General features: G+C 43.4%; 1 protein-coding gene across 1 annotated transcript in view; it reads right to left on the reverse strand.

The window, feature by feature from the left end:
* The window catches only part of LOC145983024 (uncharacterized), a 41706-nt gene extending 18919 nt beyond the window's left edge, over positions 1-22787 (reverse strand). Inside the window, exon 1 of the mRNA XM_083116307.1 lies at positions 22279-22787. Coding sequence (XP_082972433.1) covers positions 22279-22475 — 197 coding nt within the window. The 5' untranslated portion in view covers positions 22476-22787. The remainder of the gene's footprint in view (positions 1-22278) is intronic.
* Between the last annotated feature and the right edge of the window lie 1035 nt (positions 22788-23822).

Genomic DNA, 23822 nt, shown 5'->3' on the forward strand with positions numbered 1-23822 from the left:
CCCTACGTTGGAAAGCATCAAGGCTGAGCTTCAAACGGATGCTTTGCATGCGGCCATCAACGAAGTAAAAACTAAACTCCAAACGCTGGAGGATTTTATCAACAATCTACCGTCGTCCAGCGAACTGAACGCCATTGCCCGTAGCGTGGCCAACATCAAACTCCAACTTGAGACCTACGAGGATTTCGGGAAGCTGCAAGGCACCATAACCCATATTGAGGATGCTCTTGCTGTCATTAGAAATGATCTGGCGAACGTTCACGATGAGCTGGAAACCAAACTGCCGGGCATCAGGGATACACTGGCCAACGTCCAACAGCAAATCGCCAAACTGGAAAATCTGAATGCAGAATCCGAGTTGTCTCATTTCCATCACTTGATCGACGACATACAGACTAAGTTGGAAACCCTGCAACAATCTACCCCCACCCAGGATGACATAACGCAACTGCAAGAAGGCATACGTGCTGCTGCCGATGCCTCCGAGTTGGACGCGGTGAAAAAAGCTTTGGAATCGCTCCAAAACACGGTGGCCACCTTACCTACCTCTCAGGAACTGAAAAGCGTGAAGAGAACTCTCAACCGAATACTCAAATCCGACGACATCAAAAACATCCAATCCGAAATTGAATCGATACGGGGGTCTGTCGCGACTTTACCTACCAACCAGAACATCACCGAGCTGCATGAATTGTTTGCGGAAATTAGAACCCAGGTCCACGACCTTGTAATACAGAGCTCCAAGTTGACGCTTGTAGAAAGCCTGCAGCAGATTATTGCCAGCGTGAAAGAGCAAATTGGGAGTATCGAGGCAAGTCAGGAATCGACTATAGCTAATTTCAGCACCCAACTACATGACTTAAATGAAAAATTCAAGAGCCTTATTGTCGATGTAAAGATCAAACCAAACTACGACACTGTTGTTCATGCTATCGAGGAACACCTGGAATCGGTGAATGGCAGATTGGAGGATGTGGAGACTGAGGTTCGAACCAACGTAAACACTCTAAATGCCAGCATCGACAATCTCAAGTCTACGATTGTCATCGAACTGTACAGCATACCAAACAGAGAGTTCTCCTCCCCTTTCAATCCAGGTAACAAACTCTACATGTTGACTCCTGCAAAGGCCTATCATCAATTTTTTCTCGCTGGCACACTTCAGTTCGTCAAGGTTTCCTACTGGTCTTTGCCTCACGCAACCCACTACCCAATCATGACCGTGACGAACATTGGCGATGAGCCTAAAATAAAAGGAGTTGAGCTGGTCGATTTCACACACCCCGAAAGTCGCGAGACTGCCTATGCCGAAGATGCCACTCAAATTATCGACATAGAAATAGGTGACAAGCTGTACATAGAAAACCCAGCATTGTCTGCAGCCAGAAATCCCATCCAGGCTATATTCTTATTTTCGCGCCATGTCTAGGCAGGGTATCGTGAACGAGCTTCATAAACCTGCACGACGAAACTACAAACGACTGGCGGTGGTGACCAAACGCGTGGATGACCTTTGGCAGGCTGACCTTGTGGAAATGAGTAGCGGCAACCTAAAAAATTTACATAAAATCAATAAAGGATACAAGTATCTTCTTACTGTTATAGATACATTTTCAAAATTTGCGTGGGCTTTGCCCCTCAAGGCTAAAACAGGTGTGTGCGTAATGGAAGCATTCAAAACTATTTTCAATGAAAGTGGCAGGCGACCTCGATTTCTTCAAACGGATAACGGAAAAGAATTTTACAACTCGATATTTCAACAGTTTGTTCAGAAGCAAAATATTCAACATTACTCGACTTTCAGTCACATCAAAGCCAGCGTAGTAGAACGTTTTAACCGTACTCTCAAAACACGCATGTGGAAACGATTCACGCTTCAAGGTAACCACAAGTGGGTCAATGTGCTTCCGGAACTCGTAAACAACTATAATCACAGTTTGCATAGCACGATACGCATGAAGCCTGCCGATGTCAGCAAGTCTGATGAGGCACAATTGATCTCTACTGTTTATTGCCCCAAGTACCGGCCCACTAACAAAAAACCGAAATTCAAAATTGGAGACCAAGTAAGAATTAGTAAATTTAAGCGCATGTTTGAAAAAGGCTTTACCAAAAACTGGAGTACGGAACTTTTCACTGTTGCTCGATTGTTACCCGGTAACCGTCACACGTATATAATAAAAGATAATCGCGACGAAATTTTGAAAGGGCGATTCTACGAGGAGGAACTCTCTAAAACAAAATACCCCAATACGTATCTTATCGAAAAAGTATTACGTAGAAAAGGTGACAAACTGTTGGTGAAATGGTTGGGACTCGAGGAAAAAAGTTGGATCGACGCAAACGAGGTGATTGTGTAACGGGTGCTTGGGATGTGGAGAGGCGACTGCCAGATTTTCCCCCGGAGCGTCAGGCTAGGAAAAACGGCGAACTGTTGCCGGACAACATTCGCTGCCTTATTGTCGGACCTTCAGGGTGTGGGAAAACAACTTTACTTATTGATAATTTTCTTCTTGCTCCCGACTGGTTAGATTGGAAGAACAGGCACTTGTATGTTTTTTCCAAAAGTTTGGAGCAAGCAAAATATCAACAGCTGACAAAACTGTACGAAGGGCTGAGCATAGCTACTTTTGCCTCCGAAGTAATGCCACTAGACTGCTGCCATGAAAATTCGGTGGTGGTCTTCGACGATGTCATCCTGGAGAACCATAACGAAATTCGCAATTTTTTTACACAGGGGCGGCACAGAGGCATGGACTGCTTCTACCTTGCTCAGACTTTTTCTAAAATTCCCAAGCAGCTTCTCCGAGACAACGCTAATTTTATTTGCTTGTTTCGTCAAGACCACACCAATTTAAAACATGCTTACGATGATTATGTAGGCGGGGACATGAACTACAATCAGTTTTCCAAATTTTGCTCTTCATGCTGGAATCAAGATGATTTCGGATTCGCCACGATAGACATGACGAGGAAACCCAATGACGGAAAATACAGAAACAAAATAAACAACTTTCTAAACGTTGCGACGTTACAAGAAACGTCTTGACGTATTATAAATAACAAATAATGAAACGCAAACTCGCAGACGACAACTTGAAGCTGCGCGACTACCTGGCCAAACGCTTCAGGGGTTGGAAATCAGAGAATCGCGGAATTTACGAAGAGAAAAAGCGACAGGACCAACCTATTATTGATGCTATAAGTGGACTAGGTAAAGACATCAAAGATGTTACCGAGCAAAATAAAGATTTAATCAACGAGCTCGTGCCACTTGCTGCTCGAAATTATGCTGTGCCTACACCGATATCCAGTATTCACACTACCCCGTTCGAACTTGGAGCTGCACCTCTGAGACGTCAGGTTCTAGGCAGTACCTCTTCGGACAAGGTAGTTGAATTAGGTCCGTTGGCGAGAGATTACCTGAGCACCGGGAAATTTGAAAAGGACGAGGTGTTTGGATTGTACCCCTCTGTGGAACCTAACGAGGGTGTGGTTTGGAAAATTGGAAAGTCAAAAGTTACGTTCGAAGGTGACGACGTGAAAATTAATTTGGGCGAGAAGAACAGCTGGACTAGGTATCCTGGCACTGTGGGCCTGTGGGAACTTATCACCAAAAAGCAACCTAAAGATTACACAGACGAGGATTACCAAAGTTACACAGAAATTTTAATCATGACGGATGCCCTGTACCAAAACAACGATGCAACACAGAATCGCGTAAAATCAAGCAGTGGAGAAAAATACAGGAACCTCATCAAGCCAATATGGAACCAGCTCAAGACTGGCAGCGGTGTCAAACTCTACAATACCCTACCTAAAGAGTTTGTTTGGGTAGACGACGTAAGGAAGCTTGTAGATCGATTTCTGGTTATCGCAGGCGAAGAAAATGCAGGCAATCGCAACTTCCACAACGAGAAGGTGGGCATCATGGACATGATTAGCACCAAGCTTAGCAACTTTATTGTCAACGACAACAAAGGTATAGGTTACCTTATCAAAATCATCAACACCCTGCCTCCCAAATTCTGGAATGTGGCCGAGGGTCGAGGTCTCGTGAACGACATCATCAACAAGCTACCCTTCGAGATGCACCTACCAGGTTACCAATACTGCGGACCGGGTACTAAACTGGAACGGCGACTGGAAAAAGGAGACAAAGGGGTAAATCTGCTGGATGCTGCATGCAAGGATCACGACATTGCTTACAACACATACGAATTTAGATGCGCGTCACGATGCTGATAGAAAATTGGAGCATGCCGCGTTCGGGAGACTCGTCAGCAGAGACGCCTCGCTGGGAGAAAGAGTTGCAGCATTGGGCACGACCATTGCCATGAATACAAAACGAAAATTGGGGTGGGGGCTGTAATTAAATAACATACAGTAAAAAATGTCTACGCATATAACAGACTTACCAACAGAAGTGTTATACAAAATATTTACATTTACTTTCGACGATAGTCACAAGGATGTTAAAAGCTTATTGATTTAGTTAAAATAACACCACAATTTCGCTTGCCCTGTGAAATGCTACTTCTGGATCATCTGAGAAAAATAAGCGGTGTAAAATCTTCTTCTTCTCCCTATGCTCTTTTTCGGGCTGGTGATGAAAAATTGGCTGATAAGATGGACGAACTTCACGAGTGGAGACAGGGGAGGAGACGATATACAGACGACTGGTATGCTTCAAATGCTGAAACCAGCAGGATCATCGATCACTTGATCGCATTAGGCAATGCCGAAATTTTTTTCTATAAATAACACACTGTAAAAAAATCTACGAGACCAAAAAAATATTTCTTCGATATGAGTGAAAAAATTAGTGACGTCCAGGCATTAAAACAAATGCTAAATTTGTCAGTCGAATATATAAAAATTCAGGAATTGGAAGTGGACAAACCTTATGCAATAACTTCTGGTTCAATTGTTGCAACCCAGTTTGGTCCTAAAGTACGTCTGTTGCTCAACGGACAATACAGTCTATTTTTACCAGATCGATACGCTAGCATGTTATCCGACGAGAAGCTATCCATTTTAATCGAGAACACAACTCGAATCGTGTACAAGGGGACAAAAGAACTTCTTGGTAAGAAAACAAAGCACATAATAGAATTTGTTTAACGGTTGCGTAGTATATATAAATAACATACCGTAAAAAAAAATTATACGAGAGGGAAACAAAAAAATCTCGGAACATATATAAAATAACATATCGTAAAAAAAAAATACATCATGAAGCCCAAGGGCGTCGTGTACCAGATACCATATTCGAATCTGAAAACGCTGGGTGCCCTCGATGGGTTACTCACCAAGAAACAACTCAAGAAGAAACGTTCATGCTTGTCCAAAGGACACGGAATGAAATTGCTGCTCAGCACTCCACAATTGAAAAAGTTGCAGCATTCGCGGAAGCAGCAAAAGATTGGAGGTTTCATATTCAGCATTCCGGCCATCTTGGCAGCTTTGGGTGCAGTGGGCAGCTTGGCAGGAGGCAGTGCTGCCATTGCCAAAACCGTCATCGATGCAAAAAAGAACAAGGCCGAGCTGGAAGAACAGAAACGTCACAACCTGGCTATGGAAAAGAAGGGGAAAGGTGTGACCAAAAAGCGAAAAAACAACCTCGATGCTTTGAAGAAATATAAAAAAAAGAAGAAGCCCTGTCCAACTTCGATATTGAATCTCTGATCGAACTGTTGGGAATAAGGAACTTTAGGGGTGTTTTCATGTCCGATTCTCTACCCTCTGCTGTGAAGAAAAAGGAGTATGGCGTGGTCAACCTGGACAGTTACAAAAATCCTGGTACACATTGGATATGCTACCTCAAAATTGACGATGACAAAGCATTTGTTTTCGATTCGTTCGGTGGCACACCGCCTGCCAGGTTGGTGAAGTATCTCAGTGTTGCCAACCTCTACTACAATGACGAACGCATCCAGGGTTTCACCGATGTTAACTGCGGCCACCTATGCCTTTCTGTTCTCGCATACATGTCTAAAATAAATAACCCCTCAGTGGAGCATTTTCAGAAAGCATTGTGGTACCTAAAACACCATGGGAGTGTTCCATCTCACCAGCGAGACTTCGGTCTTGAAACTCGCGTTGCATGACGACATCATCTATCCTAAATCTATTGCTCTTCGTGCATTCTACAGCATGTACCTGATACCCAATGTCACGGAGCACAATAACAAAATTACTGTTGGAAATGAAAAAATAGTTATCACGCCAGGACAGTACAATCTGTCTACCTTGCAAGCCCAATTGCCAAGAAATATACTGCTATCTCAAAATTCTGTAACTCACAGAGTTGAAATTGTGTCTGCTACGGAAACAGTAGACCTAGGCACTGTTGGAGAGCTTCTGGGATTCGAGAACAACACAAAGCTCGAACCTGGCATCAAGCACATCGGTGCCAACATTCCTAAATTTCTAGCCATCGAGACTCTGAACATACATTGCAACGTGGCAGAAGGCATGATCACCAAATCCTCGGATGGCATCCCAGGCAGCCACAAGCAGACAGGTATCATCGCTACGTTCAAACCAAACTCTGAATTCATGGAACCGATTATATACACACCCTCACCACCGATATACTTCCCTATATCTCGTAATCGCATAGACAACATAGAATTGGCAGTGACAAACGAGAAGGGGGAGGTGGTGAATTTTGCCGGAGCTACTACCACCGCCGTCGTGGAGATTAACGTATAATAAATAACAAGCATGGATTTGCTCCATGATTACTGTTGGAAATGAAAAAATAGATTTTTCATCAGCAGCCCGAAAAAGAGCATAGGGAGAAGAAGAAGATTTTACACCGCTTATTTTTCTCAGATGATCCAGAAGTAGCATTTCACAGGGCAAGCGAAATTGTGGTGTTATTTTAACTAAATCAATAAGCTTTTTAACATCCTTGTGACTATCGTCGAAAGTAAATGTAAATATTTTGTATAACACTTCTGTTGGTAAGTCTGTTATATGCGTAGACATTTTTTACTGTATGTTATTTAATTACAGCCCCCACCCCAATTTTCGTTTTGTATTCATGGCAATGGTCGTGCCCAATGCTGCAACTCTTTCTCCCAGCGAGGCGTCTCTGCTGACGAGTCTCCCGAACGCGGCATGCTCCAATTTTCTATCAGCATCGTGACGCGCATCTAAATTCGTATATGTGTTGTAAGCAATGTCGTGATCCTTGCATGCAGCATCCAGCAGATTTACCCCTTTGTCTCCTTTTTCCAGTCGCCGTTCCAGTTTAGTACCCGGTCCGCAGTATTGGTAACCTGGTAGGTGCATCTCGAAGGGTAGCTTGTTGATGATGTCGTTCACGAGACCTCGACCCTCGGCCACATTCCAGAATTTGGGAGGCAGGGTGTTGATGATTTTGATAAGGTAACCTATACCTTTGTTGTCGTTGACAATAAAGTTGCTAAGCTTGGTGCTAATCATGTCCATGATGCCCACCTTCTCGTTGTGGAAGTTGCGATTGCCTGCATTTTCTTCGCCTGCGATAACCAGAAATCGATCTACAAGCTTCCTTACGTCGTCTACCCAAACAAACTCTTTAGGTAGGGTATTGTAGAGTTTGACACCGCTGCCAGTCTTGAGCTGGTTCCATATTGGCTTGATGAGGTTCCTGTATTTTTCTCCACTGCTTGATTTTACGCGATTCTGTGTTGCATCGTTGTTTTGGTACAGGGCATCCGTCATGATTAAAATTTCTGTGTAACTTTGGTAATCCTCGTCTGTGTAATCTTTAGGTTGCTTTTTGGTGATAAGTTCCCACAGGCCCACAGTGCCAGGATACCTAGTCCAGCTGTTCTTCTCGCCCAAATTAATTTTCACGTCGTCACCTTCGAACGTAACTTTTGACTTTCCAATTTTCCAAACCACACCCTCGTTAGGTTCCACAGAGGGGTACAATCCAAACACCTCGTCCTTTTCAAATTTCCCGGTGCTCAGGTAATCTCTCGCCAACGGACCTAATTCAACTACCTTGTCCGAAGAGGTACTGCCTAGAACCTGACGTCTCAGAGGTGCAGCTCCAAGTTCGAACGGGGTAGTGTGAATACTGGATATCGGTGTAGGCACAGCATAATTTCGAGCAGCAAGTGGCACGAGCTCGTTGATTAAATCTTTATTTTGCTCGGTAACATCTTTGATGTCTTTACCTAGTCCACTTATAGCATCAATAATAGGTTGGTCCTGTCGCTTTTTCTCTTCGTAAATTCCGCGATTCTCTGATTTCCAACCCCTGAAGCGTTTGGCCAGGTAGTCGCGCAGCTTCAAGTTGTCGTCTGCGAGTTTGCGTTTCATTATTTGTTATTTATAATACGTCAAGACGTTTCTTGTAACGTCGCAACGTTTAGAAAGTTGTTTATTTTGTTTCTGTATTTTCCGTCATTGGGTTTCCTCGTCATGTCTATCGTGGCGAATCCGAAATCATCTTGATTCCAGCATGAAGAGCAAAATTTGGAAAACTGATTGTAGTTCATGTCCCCGCCTACATAATCATCGTAAGCATGTTTTAAATTGGTGTGGTCTTGACGAAACAAGCAAATAAAATTAGCGTTGTCTCGGAGAAGCTGCTTGGGAATTTTAGAAAAAGTCTGAGCAAGGTAGAAGCAGTCCATGCCTCTGTGCCGCCCCTGTGTAAAAAAATTGCGAATTTCGTTATGGTTCTCCAGGATGACATCGTCGAAGACCACCACCGAATTTTCATGGCAGCAGTCTAGTGGCATTACTTCGGAGGCAAAAGTAGCTATGCTCAGCCCTTCGTACAGTTTTGTCAGCTGTTGATATTTTGCTTGCTCCAAACTTTTGGAAAAAACATACAAGTGCCTGTTCTTCCAATCTAACCAGTCGGGAGCAAGAAGAAAATTATCAATAAGTAAAGTTGTTTTCCCACACCCTGAAGGTCCGACAATAAGGCAGCGAATGTTGTCCGGCAACAGTTCGCCGTTTTTCCTAGCCTGACGCTCCGGGGGAAAATCTGGCAGTCGCCTCACCACATCCCAAGCACCCGTTACACAATCAACTCGTTTGCGTCGATCCAACTTTTTTCCTCGAGTCCCAACCATTTCACCAACAGTTTGTCACCTTTTCTACGTAATACTTTTTCGATAAGATACGTATTGGGGTATTTTGTTTTAGAGAGTTCCTCCTCGTAGAATCGCCCTTTCAAAATTTCGTCGCGATTATCTTTTATTATATACGTGTGACGGTTACCGGGTAACAATCGAGCAACAGTGAAAAGTTCCGTACTCCAGTTTTTGGTAAAGCCTTTTTCAAACATGCGCTTAAATTTACTAATTCTTACTTGGTCTCCAATTTTGAATTTCGGTTTTTTGTTAGTGGGCCGGTACTTGGGGCAATAAACAGTAGAGATCAATTGCGCCTCATCAGACTTGCTGACATCGGCAGGCTTCATGCGTATCGTGCTATGCAAACTGTGATTATAGTCGTTTACGAGTTCCGGAAGCACATTGACCCACTTGTGGTTACCTTGAAGCGTGAATCGTTTCCACATGTGTGTTTTGAGAGTACGGTTAAAACGTTCTACTACGCTGGCTTTGATGTGACTGAAAGTCGAGTAATGTTGAATATTTTGCTTCTGAACAAACTGTTGAAATATCGAGTTGTAAAATTCTTTTCCGTTATCCGTTTGAAGAAATCGAGGTCGCCTGCCACTTTCATTGAAAATAGTTTTGAATGCTTCCATTACGCACACACCTGTTTTAGCCTTGAGGGGCAAAGCCCACGCAAATTTTGAAAATGTATCTATAACAGTAAGAAGATACTTGTATCCTTTATTGATTTTATGTAAATTTTTTAGGTTGCCGCTACTCATTTCCACAAGGTCAGCCTGCCAAAGGTCATCCACGCGTTTGGTCACCACCGCCAGTCGTTTGTAGTTTCGTCGTGCAGGTTTATGAAGCTCGTTCACGATACCCTGCCTAGACATGGCGCGAAAATAAGAATATAGCCTGGATGGGATTTCTGGCTGCAGACAATGCTGGGTTTTCTATGTACAGCTTGTCACCTATTTCTATGTCGATAATTTGAGTGGCATCTTCGGCATAGGCAGTCTCGCGACTTTCGGGGTGTGTGAAATCGACCAGCTCAACTCCTTTTATTTTAGGCTCATCGCCAATGTTCGTCACGGTCATGATTGGGTAGTGGGTTGCGTGAGGCAAAGACCAGTAGGAAACCTTGACGAACTGAAGTGTGCCAGCGAGAAAAAATTGATGATAGGCTTTTGCAGGAGTCAACATGTAGAGTTTGTTACCTGGATTGAAAGGGGAGGAGAACTCTCTGTTTGGTATGCTGTACAGTTCGATGACAATCGTAGACTTGAGATTGTCGATGCTGGCATTTAGAGTGTTTACGTTGGTTCGAACCTCAGTCTCCACATCCTCCAATCTGCCATTCACCGATTCCAGGTGTTCCTCGATAGCATGAACAACAGTGTCGTAGTTTGGTTTGATCTTTACATCGACAATAAGGCTCTTGAATTTTTCATTTAAGTCATGTAGTTGGGTGCTGAAATTAGCTATAGTCGATTCCTGACTTGCCTCGATACTCCCAATTTGCTCTTTCACGCTGGCAATAATCTGCTGCAGGCTTTCTACAAGCGTCAACTTGGAGCTCTGTATTACAAGGTCGTGGACCTGGGTTCTAATTTCCGCAAACAATTCATGCAGCTCGGTGATGTTCTGGTTGGTAGGTAAAGTCGCGACAGACCCCCGTATCGATTCAATTTCGGATTGGATGTTTTTGATGTCGTCGGATTTGAGTATTCGGTTGAGAGTTCTCTTCACGCTTTTCAGTTCCTGAGAGGTAGGTAAGGTGGCCACCGTGTTTTGGAGCGATTCCAAAGCTTTTTTCACCGCGTCCAACTCGGAGGCATCGGCAGCAGCACGTATGCCTTCTTGCAGTTGCGTTATGTCATCCTGGGTGGGGGTAGATTGTTGCAGGGTTTCCAACTTAGTCTGTATGTCGTCGATCAAGTGATGGAAATGAGACAACTCGGATTCTGCATTCAGATTTTCCAGTTTGGCGATTTGCTGTTGGACGTTGGCCAGTGTATCCCTGATGCCCGGCAGTTTGGTTTCCAGCTCATCGTGAACGTTCGCCAGATCATTTCTAATGACAGCAAGAGCATCCTCAATATGGGTTATGGTGCCTTGCAGCTTCCCGAAATCCTCGTAGGTCTCAAGTTGGAGTTTGATGTTGGCCACGCTACGGGCAATGGCGTTCAGTTCGCTGGACGACGGTAGATTGTTGATAAAATCCTCCAGCGTTTGGAGTTTAGTTTTTACTTCGTTGATGGCCGCATGCAAAGCATCCGTTTGAAGCTCAGCCTTGATGCTTTCCAACGTAGGGATTTCGAAAGATTGAAACTGTTCGCGCAATTTAGCAATACTAGCGTTCACGCGATCGTAGTCGTCTTGTGTTTTAATGCTTTGGATGATAGTTTGCAGTTCGGTCTGGATGTTGCTTGTTTGATCCTGCAAGCGTTGTTTCAGCTGTTCAACGTCTGAGGTTTGCGTTTGTTGCAGCTTCAGAAGTTCGTTCTGCAGATTGCCCACACTCAGTGCCAGCTTGTCGAGATTGTCTATCGACGCGAGGTCGGTGTATTTTTGCAGCAGCGATTTTAGCTCTGCATCAATCTTGAGTACAGGGTCCAAGCACTGAGACTGCAAGCTGGCTATCTCGGACTGGAGGCTGGAGTTGAGCGTGGACTGGAGGGCCTGCAGATCGCTTCGCAGCTTCTTGACCCTGACGTCGAGCATGAGAAGCTCGTCGCCATGGTCGTCGCGTTTCGTATGGCCAAAAATATCGTTAGGCATTATTGTTATTTATTATAGGATAGCTAATTTTCATTTCTATGAAAAGAGGGATGAGTTTGTCGTAGTCGTCCAAGAGCTCTATGTACAGGCGATCGCCAGCAGATACATCGTACGTGGTGGTACTGTTCATCCTATCGTGTTTGATGCGATAGATGTTCTTGCCGGAGGAAATTTTGGCCTCTCCTTTATTCTCGGGATTCATGTCAAACTGCAGTTTGCCGGAGATGGGGAATTGGTAATAATTCAAGTTGTTGTTGAATATGTAGAAAGTCTTGCCCACATCCTCGTCGTACTGGGTCAGGATGCTATTCAAGTGTATAATCAACAAACCGTTGAGTTTAGATAATAGGGAGGGTAACAGGTCCCAGCTTGCAGGTGGCGACGGTGCGCTTTGGGCGGATGCCTCCATAGCCTGCTTCCTGAAGCCAAACAGGTTCATAGGCATTGTTATTTTATTTTATATTTAGCGATTCGATTTCGAGCAAGTCAATTTCAGCGAGTTTAGTGTTTTGTAGAGCGAGTTGGCAACACTGCCAGTGAGGTTAACATACATTATCAAAAACACATCGTGAAAGGCTACGTTTTGTTCGGGCACACGTACACTCACACACACACAAAAAGCTAAAAATTATACACCGTGAAAAGCTACGACGAGTTGGAAACACTGCTGGTGGGGTTAACATACACTATAAAAAACTACGCCTCGCCCCGAGTTGGCAACACTGCTTGTGAGGTTAACATACACCGTGAAAAGCTTCAAAATATCATATAGTAGAATTTTTGTAGAGTGAGTTGGCAACACTAACGAGCCTCAAATAACGAGCCTCGTCAGTGTTGCCAATTCCTATTTGTAGGTTAGCTTAGCCAGTGAAATATAGTCTTCGGATGGGTTGGCAAAACCCCCTCAAAGGAGATCCAATAGAGTTGCCAAATATAAAAAAAACAACAATAAACCCCCCTCATAAAAGGCTACAGTAGCCCACAGGTCGCCAACACTAGGCCCCCAACAGTGTTGCCGATAAAAGGTACATGGGCCCCTCAGGTCCTTTGAAAGTTTACAGTGAACCCAGTAGGTTAACAACACTGTCAGAGGATCTACGGCAGTGTTGCCAGATGTAAACAGAGAGCAATGGGCCCCCCTCATAAAAGGCTACAATAAGGGCCCACAGTGTTGCCAACTCTGTCCTCAAAATATACACCATAAAAGGCTACGACGAGCCCCAAATGATGATTCGAGCCCCAAATGAGTATTCAGAACCGGGTATAGTGTTCTACTCCCAACGGAATCTTGTGGTTTAGATAGTTCGTTAATATATTAAAAGGTGTCTCTTCTGTAGTTGCATTTTTGTTGGCACTGAACAACTTTGCTGTTGAGACAAGCATGTACAGGGGATGGACAAAAATGTGGAAACACCTGCGAAGAAAAGCAGGAATGCTGTAGCTAGTAAGGTGCAGGACCGCCTTTAGTTTCCAAATCGGCCTGCAGCCTCCAAGGAATGGACAAATACAAGTCCTGGATGGTGGATAATGGGATCTTGCACCATTCTTCAAGCAAAACATGGTCACAATCCTCCTCAGTATCCTTCTGTCTCTGTCACTCAGTGTACATTTTCATCCACGCAGCTGTTTATCTGATGATGTCTTTCCGAACACACACACACAAGATCATGTCGTCATGATCTTGGATAGAGTCCTTCTCAATACGATAAATAACATGGCTACTTTGGTAACAGAGGCGCCTGCAAGGCGGGCACGAACAATTTGCCCTCTTTGAAACACTGTCAGCTCAGACATGATTCAGTATCAACTGCATTGTACGAAATCTACAGTGAAACAATCTACTCCTACTAGTCCGACAGGGGCCAATCTCATGGCGCAAAACAAAAGAATGTCCAATTTCAAGTGGGAAAATTGCGTCGATATCACCCGTTCCGATGTCGTGGTGTTTCCATATTTTTGTCCATCCCCTGTATATTGTGTGCAGCATGAAACAGGCGTATATATGCGCTTTGTGTTTGCTTCGACTAGATTTGACTGCGGGTGGTGTATATATTCGCCCAGCCGTTGAGAACATAACAATCATGCTAGCTGTAGTAAAAACAAAAACAGCAGAAGAAGGAACAATATAAGTTATACATAAGAAAGGTTGTCTGCTCTCGTGTCATGTAGTTCCTGCGTAATAGAAAGCCGAAATATGGCTCAAGATGGAATTTTATGTGACGCAGACATTGAGTTGCACTTGTTTCAAAAGACTTCCACACTAAAAAGATTTATTTTGCACGAACCTAAAGTCCATTCGTGGAATATGAAAGTAATTCTATTGAAAAATACTACGTAAAAGAAGGCTATGTGGCACGAATGGGACAGGAAAAAAGAGTTTACAGGATTCTTGTTGGGAAACTTGATGGTAAGAGACCTGTCGGAAGGCCAAGACGAATGCACCTAAAGGAAATCGGTAAGGATGGAAAAGGTTGGATTGATCTCGTCCAGGATAAGGACAAATGCGGAAGGCTTGTGTTGCTGCAGCCATAAACCTTCGGGTTTAAGAAGGCTAGAGAGTCGATTAGTTAGTTACATAAAAGAAGACAGGCAAATACTTGCAATTTATTTCAGTTAATTTTGTTCAGCGGGATTCTGCTAAAAAAGCTTCATTTTCCAGTAGTGTCTTGTTCAGAAAATGTTTGGTTCGTATCACTGGTTCACTTATTAAACATTCGAGATTCGAACAATAGTTAACACGGAAGGCTAAGAGAATGAAGTTAACATAAGCAAAACTGGACCTAAATAAGAGGAATTTAATTACGTTCTTTTTGTGAATGTGGAGCATGTCTGTCTCTCACGAATAATTGTGCCTTTGCTTCCTCTTCTGAACAATAGATACGTTAGCCTAGTGAAATGCAGAGGGATATTGGCTTTGTTGCCCGGTCAGGCTTTCCGGCTAAATTCACGGAATCGCTGATACGCGCTCCCTCGACTTCCTGGTATAAATAGTAGGGTAGAGGGGGGAGGGGGGCAGCAGAACTCACAACGATAGAGATCCGTTTACACCCTCCCTCCCACGCACCCCGTCTTTATTTTCCCTCAGGGAATTATAATTTCGTGCATGACGCAAGTAGGGCTAGTTGGGAGAGTGTGCGAATAAGCTTGGAAAGTAAGCACAATAATGTTCGGTTCGATTGTTGTAAATTCTAGCGTAACATATCGAGATTAGTGAATTTTTTGGTCAATTGTTTGTTTTCCTCCTTCTCAACGATTTATCCACACACCTAGCGAAATGTGACCACATTTTTAAAACAACAAAACGAGACATTTTTCATATTGAGAAAAAAACTGGACGGCAAAATGTTCAATACTTATGTTTGAAACCAAATAAATAAATATTGTGTAAATAACTTGGTGATATACAGTGCATTCCAACCAAGCCGCCCTTTTGAATTATAAATCATTAATTGATACTTTGCCGATGAATGATTCTTCTTCAGTACATCCTTCTTTTCAAATAACATTTTGTAGAAGTTTACACACGTGTGCGTAAAGTTCACCTTGTTAGTGAAATTAGCTTTTAAAGTTTGTACTGAAAGAGCGTTTTGTCATTTGTCCACTGCTGTGTTGGCTTTTACGCACGCATCTGCAAAAAGGGAAATATTTATGTAAAAGTGTATTTCGGTATACATGCTCTGCCTAGAAAAATTGCGTTTTGCTCGGTAATCCGGGAAGCCAACGGTTGGGTTTTCTCAACGGCTTTCCCGTTTGAAAGGCAACAATAGGACCTTGCCTCGGTGGTTGGGGGCGTGGCGTTTGTCAGAGGTATAAATTCAGGTTCCGACTTGTTACGGTCTCTCGGACCTGATGGGCTCGTGGCTGCGCGTGCCGGGTCTGCACATGCTCCCTATCTTAGGAAGGAACGGAATGTCTGACTGGGTGTTCTTTTCAGAGCATCTGGTCTCGCCGGGCGTTCTTCTTAGAACGACCGGCGCCATATTAGAAAAGAGCAATTGTCTACGGCAACTTTCTCTTCAAGATCGTTGTCTAGGGAACATGACCGAACGAGTACCAGACTTCACGGCAAAGCGGAACGATCTCAACCCTCTTCACCAGGCTCGTGGGATGTAAGCAGTGGATCCGTCTTCGGCGAGCATCGCAAGGGCTGGATGGCAGTCGGGAGAGATCCAGGACGGACCAGAGACACCCAGGATACGAGACCGAAGCTGACGACACACCCAGACAACGAGCCGCTTAGCCAGACTGGGCAGCTAGGAGGGGCGTGTAGGTGGATACCTTGCGGTGTTATACCAAGCCTACACGTGCAGGTGGATACCTTGCGGTGTTATACCAAGCCTGCACGGGGTGAGTTGGTGGTCCTTAGAAGGGCCGCTTGGTCCGACTGGGGACCGCGCGGAGTGAGATCGGCCTCGGTCGGCCCTCCCGGGGGCCGGGAGGGGAAGCCAAGCCAACACCTGATACCTTTCCAAGGTTTAACGGAGGAGCTCCCCTGTTCCAGAAGAGGACTCCGTTCGAGGAAGTCCTGGTCGTCCTGCGCAAAGCTATACTTGACTCAGAAGCACCCCGGGTGATTGGGGGGACGTAAACCGGAGCGGCTCTCTGGAGTTGGGATCCCAGAAGCTAATCCGCTGTCTCTCTGAAAACCCAAAAAGTATACTGTCCGCGGCCCTCGAGGTCGCATCCCGCTGAAGAGTCGGGGAACGCTGAGCAAGGGGCGGCTATGGGCCGATTCAGCGGGGAAGTCGGAAGGAACGCGGTGACCGGGTTGGCGTTAGTCGTGAGCACTGGTAGGCCTGGGGGGGTTCTCCACGTGCAATAAAGCAGCCGGCCCGTGAACCAGCTGTGAGCCCTAACAGCACCGCACTCCTACATGCCTTCTTTGGGGGGGGGGCACCGGGGACCATGTGCGCGCCGCGTCGACCAAATTTTTGGAAGATAATTACTGACCTCATCGGAAATTGTCCAAGGGGTATAGGCAAGCACATGGGCACGAAATGTGGTTCCCCCGGGTAGGAGCGCAAGTCCCCTTTTTTCTCCGATGTTTTACTGAGGCGAGGTGTCGGGGGAAGGGGAGGCGACCCCAACTGGTCTCCGGGAGAGGCCGGCCTTGGTCGGGATAGCTCTGCGGACCACCCAGTCACTCCTGACTGTCCGCCGAAGGGGTACGAATACCCAGACTGACCCGACCCAGACTCCTCTAACTCCGACAAAGACGTCTATCTCATATTTACATTAACCCATCCCAAATTATACCATACCAACCTAACCACACCAATTAATAATACTTTAGTTTCAGGCGAGTCAACGTTAAGTAGTTAGAAAAATCTCCCCACTAACATGCCCAATTAGTTTGAAATAATTGGAATCTTTCTTAAATAGGATACTTCCACTACCAAAACCTACCCCAACCCATCCTTACCAGGGGAAACCTGCAGAGGTAAACAATCTGGTACCCAAAAACCACCACCAACCAAATAATACCTTCCAAATATAAAGCCACTGTCACTGTCACGCCCAGGTTTTCCTCCCTTCTTCGGGAGGTTTTTACTGGAATAATTAATCTAAAAGTATACCCGCACACGAATGTTGCGAATTAATTAAACTAGGAGGTTTTTACTGCCAATTTATGCATGCGGCAGGTTTTTTCCTCTATTACGCAAAAAGCTCTTTGTATCTTTCCTCTCTTCTATCTTCACCTTCATTTTCGCCTATAATTACATTTCCGGTAAGTGCCACACCAGGCAGACACCGTTTGATAAATACACAACTAGGTGTGCTTTCTTAGGTATTCCCTAACAAGCATGCTTTGGAGGGCCCCGAGGGGGAAGGGAACTCACTCAGAGTACCCCGAACCTTAGGGGGACGCTTACAAGACGAGGCGTTGCCGCAGACCTGTGCTGGGCCCCACTCATCCCGGCGGGCCTTTGGGGGCCGGGAAAACTTAAAATTTCTGATTCTGATTACGGTCTCTCATTTCTCAAACTCGCAGAGGCTTCGATACGTCCGTTGGAGTGAGGGCGTTTTTATGGATGTATAGAAATACACAGAGTGAGCGCCGCACTTGAGGGACCTCTGCGTGATAACTGCGGGGCGGGTTAGTGCTATGGGAAATAGTGCGCTCGTAGAGTAAAGTCTTGATAAGTGCAATTCTCTGTGTTATGGGGCAAAAGGCAACTGGGAACAGTTGATAATGGATTTGTTATGGAAAGATGTATATACGGCGAAGGGTAGAAGTGTAAATAAATGTTGTACATAAAGAGATAACTTCGCGAGACCCAATTCTTTAGAACACCACATACGTAACATTCATGTACAGCAACACTCGTTTAGTGGGGACATTAGTTCCAGGTAAACAGAAGAAACTCCAATATTTTAGGAAAATTGGAGGATGGCACATTGTTGACATTGAAATAGGTTCTACCCAACAATCGGCAGGTGGCGTTTTCCCCAGCTTCCATTTTCCCAATATTTATGGCGTTACGTAGTGATTCTATGCCGATAAGTCGTCACAAGAAAAGGGACATTTTGGCGTCCCGTTTTACGTTTAAAAAAATAGGGACATGGGCTAAAAAATAAGGGACTGTCCCACGGGACGTCTGGTCATGAAACTTTGCAATCTCACCGGAAATTAATAAGTGACATTCATAACATAGCTACAAGTGCACTTAGAATTTTACGATTTCCAACCAACTTGTACGAATTCTAGGGCTAATAAATATTATAATTTTATTAATTATATCAAATCACCATAAAATAAACTTTCAGTGGTTACAATTTTATCCTCGAAATCAATTGTTAATTTTGATCAAAAACCTAATGGTATTAACTTGCACGGAAACTCTTATATTTTGTCAGGAGAAGTGTGAACTATTTAGTTCCTTATTTTTGTTTTTAAGTCCAATTTATGCTCAGAGAGGCTAATCGGGACTGGGCTTACAGTTTGGAAATCGAACTCTATGTGCCTCCACCGGGTATCGAGCCCGGGACTGCTTGATTACAAGGCTAGGGCGGTACCAGTACGTCATCGAGGAGGCACACGTTTGAATTATTATATACTTTAAATACGCCCTAGTACCCCGAGCCATATTATTATGAGATAAACTAACTACAAAATAGTTCCCTATTCAATAAATACAACTGAAGTTCCATCAAGATTTTGATACTTTGAGTTTTATAAACGTTTTGTACGTTATTTTAAAACCATAAATTGCCTCGTGAGGTAAGGAGAACCTAATCTCTTCTGTTCCAATGCCTCAGGTCACTTACCCAGGGTGATCGGATCTCAATTGTTCCAGAGACCTTTCACTTGAAACTGGTTTGGTTGCAATTGTCTGTGCTTACAATTGTCCGGATACCGCATAACAAAGCAGTTTTTCCTTTGTGTGAAAAATTTCATACATGTTTACCAAAGCCCTGAACGAGATGAGAATCTTGGACAGTAAGTCTCGGTCTCGTCTCGATTTTACCGAGCTCTGTCTCGTCTCGACAAGCCTCGAAGGGCGTGGCCTCGTTCTCGTCTTGGTACAGTGACAGGCAATAAAAATACGACACGTAGATCCTGAAATTCTAGCTTTCCCGCAAGGCGTTATGTGTGTTGCCTATTTCTGCGGCGCTGACACGTAGAAGCTACTATTGAAAATTTGCTATTAATAAAGCTCGGAAGATGACCTGAAGAATCGTAAAAAATGACCTAATGATAATTTTCGCTCTTAAAATGAAAGCTTGATTTTTCATAAATTACCACAGAGTACTTGAATAATTAGACAAAACCCTTTGTTTGGTGTTTTAGCAAAAGGGGGGGGGGGGAGCAATTAAGTGGTAATGTAGTTTTCTTTATTTTTACTTCAAGATTTTTCTGTGAAAGTCATTCACCTCCTTCCTGAAAAGACGATGTCAAGAAATTTAAATAACAACAGGTGGCCAAGAATTAAAGTTACCCAACTCAGAACCTTGTTTAGTGTGTTTGAGGCATCGTAGAACTCTGAAATTTGGTGAATCCACTATGCAGACCACTGGGAAGAGGATGGCGATAAAAAAAGTAGTTCAATTTTCCGCCACCCGGTCGAAATATGGCGCTGTACTTCCATGATGGGTTGTACAAATAATCACGTTAAGTGATTTAGCTGAGTTATTAATTAGAAAGACATTTGTTAGTGGCTGGAAGTTGCGAGAAAATAATCTCTCGTTTATTGCAAGATATAAGGTAAAGGCAAATCCATAACCAATCGGAGCAGTTTACGTCATTATTACAACCGATCATGGAAGTACAGCGCCACATTTCAACCTGGTGGCGGAAAATTAAACTATTATTTTTTATCGCCATCCTCTTCCCCATGGTCTGCATAGTGGAATCACCACGATGCCTCAAACAGGCTACAGAGGGCTCTGAGTTGGGTAACTTAAATTCTGGCCACCCGGTACATAAATTATGGTAGCAAATGTATTTAAACTTCACGCAACAACAGGGGTCAAGAAAAATAAACGTAAAAAACGAAGAAAATGCAATAAATACAGCCAAAAAATACTAAAAAGTGACCTATAAGCCAAAGAGGCCGAAAAATGCAAAACAAATAGAATGTTTTCTGGTTCTAACTTATGAGAAACGGACTGATATCGGGTTTAGCATTGTTGTGAATGCTCAGAAAAAAATATTTTTCTTCAGCTTCCGAGCCCTAGCTATTAATATTCATTTATCGCGTACAGTTTAAAGTCAGATTCGAACCACTATGTGCCTCCACCAGGTTTCGAACCCGGGACCCCTTGATTACAAGGCGACTAGGCTACCACTGCGACATCGGAGAAGCCCTTACATAAGATCTACAGAGTGGCGACAATATTTTTCTCCTTGCACAATTTCCGGTTTCTTTTACACCGCATGAACAAAGAAAATAACTCATTTTCCTTCTTACCAGTAGGGAGAAATCATTTTTTCCAAGAAAACACGGGCCAATGTGGTGTTGTCATGGTCATTACTCATCAAAACCTTATGCTGCGTGTTCACCACGAAGTTTTCGCAATAATCTCCTTCCCCCTCACTAGAATGAGGAAGTGTCATATTTACCTTGGTCCCGAAGGTGGCGACAACCCGCAAAAATTTCAAACTGCATTACTTAATTAATTGTTCACGCGGCCAGTGATGAATCAAGGGGTTGCCCGTGGGGAAATCCCCTCCGGAAATTAAAAATTCTTCCCCGAAAATTTCAGTAACCTGACAGAGCATTAGCTAAGAAATTTGGCAACTATGCTCAATTTGGTTTTCTATCATTCACTTTAATTTAAGGTAGAACGTACTTTTTATGACTTTTTCCTAATAATAAGCACTGATTCAGTCCTCTTCATAATGGAAAGTCATGGAAAAAAATCATAATGGAAAAACGCCACTGATGATAATAATAATAATAATAAAAATAATGAACTTGGAATAAAGTTGTGTTATTTTTATTAGTTCATAATAGTTATTATTGTAAAATAATGATCATTGCCACAATAATAATAATAATTATTATTATATTTTCAACTGTTCAATTTTTGTCAATGGCCTGACTCCCGCCCCCCCCCCCTTTCTACAAAAAATCCTGATGTCAGTCAGATTGATTTCGAACACAGTATGCATGCGACCTTTTGTGTCTTTCATATCAAAAATACAATTTCATTCTCCAAGATGGCATTATAAAAACAATTTGTTTCTTATTAAAAGTAATAACATTGATTAAAGCATGCCTTAAATACGATCCTTAGAAAAATTCTTTCAAAATTTGTGGTAAAGGTGGGCGGGTACAGTTACCTAACCAATAACAAAAAGTATTCAAGTAATTCATAACATTTTAAATATAAGGAGGCTCTGACGCCTGAAAAATCCGAGGTATTTGTTACTATGACAGGTTTTCGTTCTTGTTTGTATTGTGTGTACTTTACACTATTTTTTTTAACCACGTGTGGGAATGGTAACAAATCATCTTCCTCCGTGATGGAGAGGTGAGCTTAAGGCCCTGTGCAGCCCGAGGTACTTTAAGTTTAAACCCTGTTCAGGCACGTTTGCCCTATCATTTCATCAATTAAACATTTATTCTTATCGTCGTCGTTATCCCAAAAAGAAAAGCGGCGTTAAAAAGAAACAAAATAGAAATAAGAGGTATTGTGTATTGCGAAATAAGTGCCACATAATGACTTTTATACAACTTTTAATTGGGTGTACTAGACATATTTTTACGGGATGCAAAAGTAAAAACACCAAAATGACTTCCAAAAGTTTTCTAGAAAATTTGCTGGGAAGATGCAGAGTGGATAAATACATAACTGCCAACGGGTGTTGAAAATGAAAGAAACATACATTTGCATTTTTTTGAGAGTATTAATTAAAAAGCTAATACATTTACGCACAATCGTAAACTTAAAATAATAAATCGTGTGTACATACCTTCTTCCGAAATTAGGATGTTCTATCGGCTTCTTGATGTTCCTGAATGCGCCTGACAGCGGGTCAGGCATTAAAAAAATTCGTCGTAATGTTGGATCTATGTTGAAAACTCCATTCAATATGCACTCAGCAATCGACAACACATTTGCTGTTACCGAAATCATAAGAACCGTCTCCAAAGTAATCACTAGACTCATTTTGGGGAACTAAAATTTATGTTTTTCTTCTATTCGTATAATTTGAAATTAATTTCCAAAGGCAGGTGAGGGAGCACTGTTTCACTCTTGGAGAACACTGACCTCTAGTGTGTGTAACGTGAAGCCGCGTGCTGAGATCTGTCAAACTTCAGTGATCTCGACTGTACTGAATGTGAAGAGCAAAACATCAACACGACGTTGCTCTGACTGGTTTACGCGAATATGCGAACTCTTCTCGCTGTAATCCGCATGTTTGTGTGTGTGAGCGTAGATGAGCTATTGACAGCACAGCGTTGCCAAGTCTACGATGCAGAGCTACGAAATCATGCGCGCGAGTAGGGGAAATCACAGAGCCCGTATCGCAAAGCAGCCGACACCACGCTGCTTGCTCGTCTGCTATGACGTGAAAGATCTCGAGAGCAGTGTTGCTAACTTTATTTCGCAGAAATTCCCACAGTGGAACAAAAATTTCCCTTAATTTTGCAAGAGTTGTGAGAAATACGTTTCGTATCAAGTCTGAGCGGTTACAATCCAAATGTTTGTGTTTTACATGTGCACATATTGTTACTGCTGTTGTATCAATTAAAATGTTCAGCCTACTAAAGTTACATTAAGTTTTAAATATTTTGCTCATGCATGCCCTGGCCGACCTCCGTGGCAGATTGGCTAGCACAGCGCACTACAACATCAGGGGGTCCTGGGTTCGATTATGAGTGTCCCTTCATCATGTCATCTCTCATCCACTTCTTCATGTTTAGTCAAATGGAAGAAAAGCCAAGTAAAATATACAAAACTAATCAATCAATCATGTTCCTACAGCACACAATGGATATTCGTGCATGATATTCATGGCGACATCTTCTATTGGATATCTATTTGTACGTCCAGCCAGGAGAGATCTATCGAATATTTTTACATATTTCGAATAAGAAAACAACATTATCTGCACGTTTTTATGTAATTGGGATCAGATTTGTGCAGCTAAGCTAAGCGCGTTAGGTGCTCGATCCAGATCTCGCCGAAAGTTCTGGATTCGAGTCCCAGTCGTTGCGTGGGCATTTCTTTGTGATAGTTCTTTCTTCTGTTTAATTTAATCTTCGTTCATCGTCATTGTCGTGTTTAAGGCGAGGAGGGACAATTTCCCTTAGGTCTTTCTCGCTGGGGCAGCTGCCGATCACTGTTGCCAACTTCGCTCTTGTGGAGCCAGATCTGGCTCTTTCGTGCAGTCGTTTGACTGTGAACTGTGGCACCCGCCCTCTGCCCCCACCACTGGCTCCGGCCCATAAAGACCAACCTTTGCCATGAGTGTACATTTTACACGTGACGTGACATTCATATATGGGCTGC

The sequence above is a fragment of the Lepisma saccharinum genome, unplaced genomic scaffold (assembly GCF_977018435.1).
Source record: "Lepisma saccharinum unplaced genomic scaffold, izLepSacc3.1 HAP1_SCAFFOLD_558, whole genome shotgun sequence".
Lineage (NCBI taxonomy): Eukaryota > Metazoa > Arthropoda > Insecta > Zygentoma > Lepismatidae > Lepisma > Lepisma saccharinum.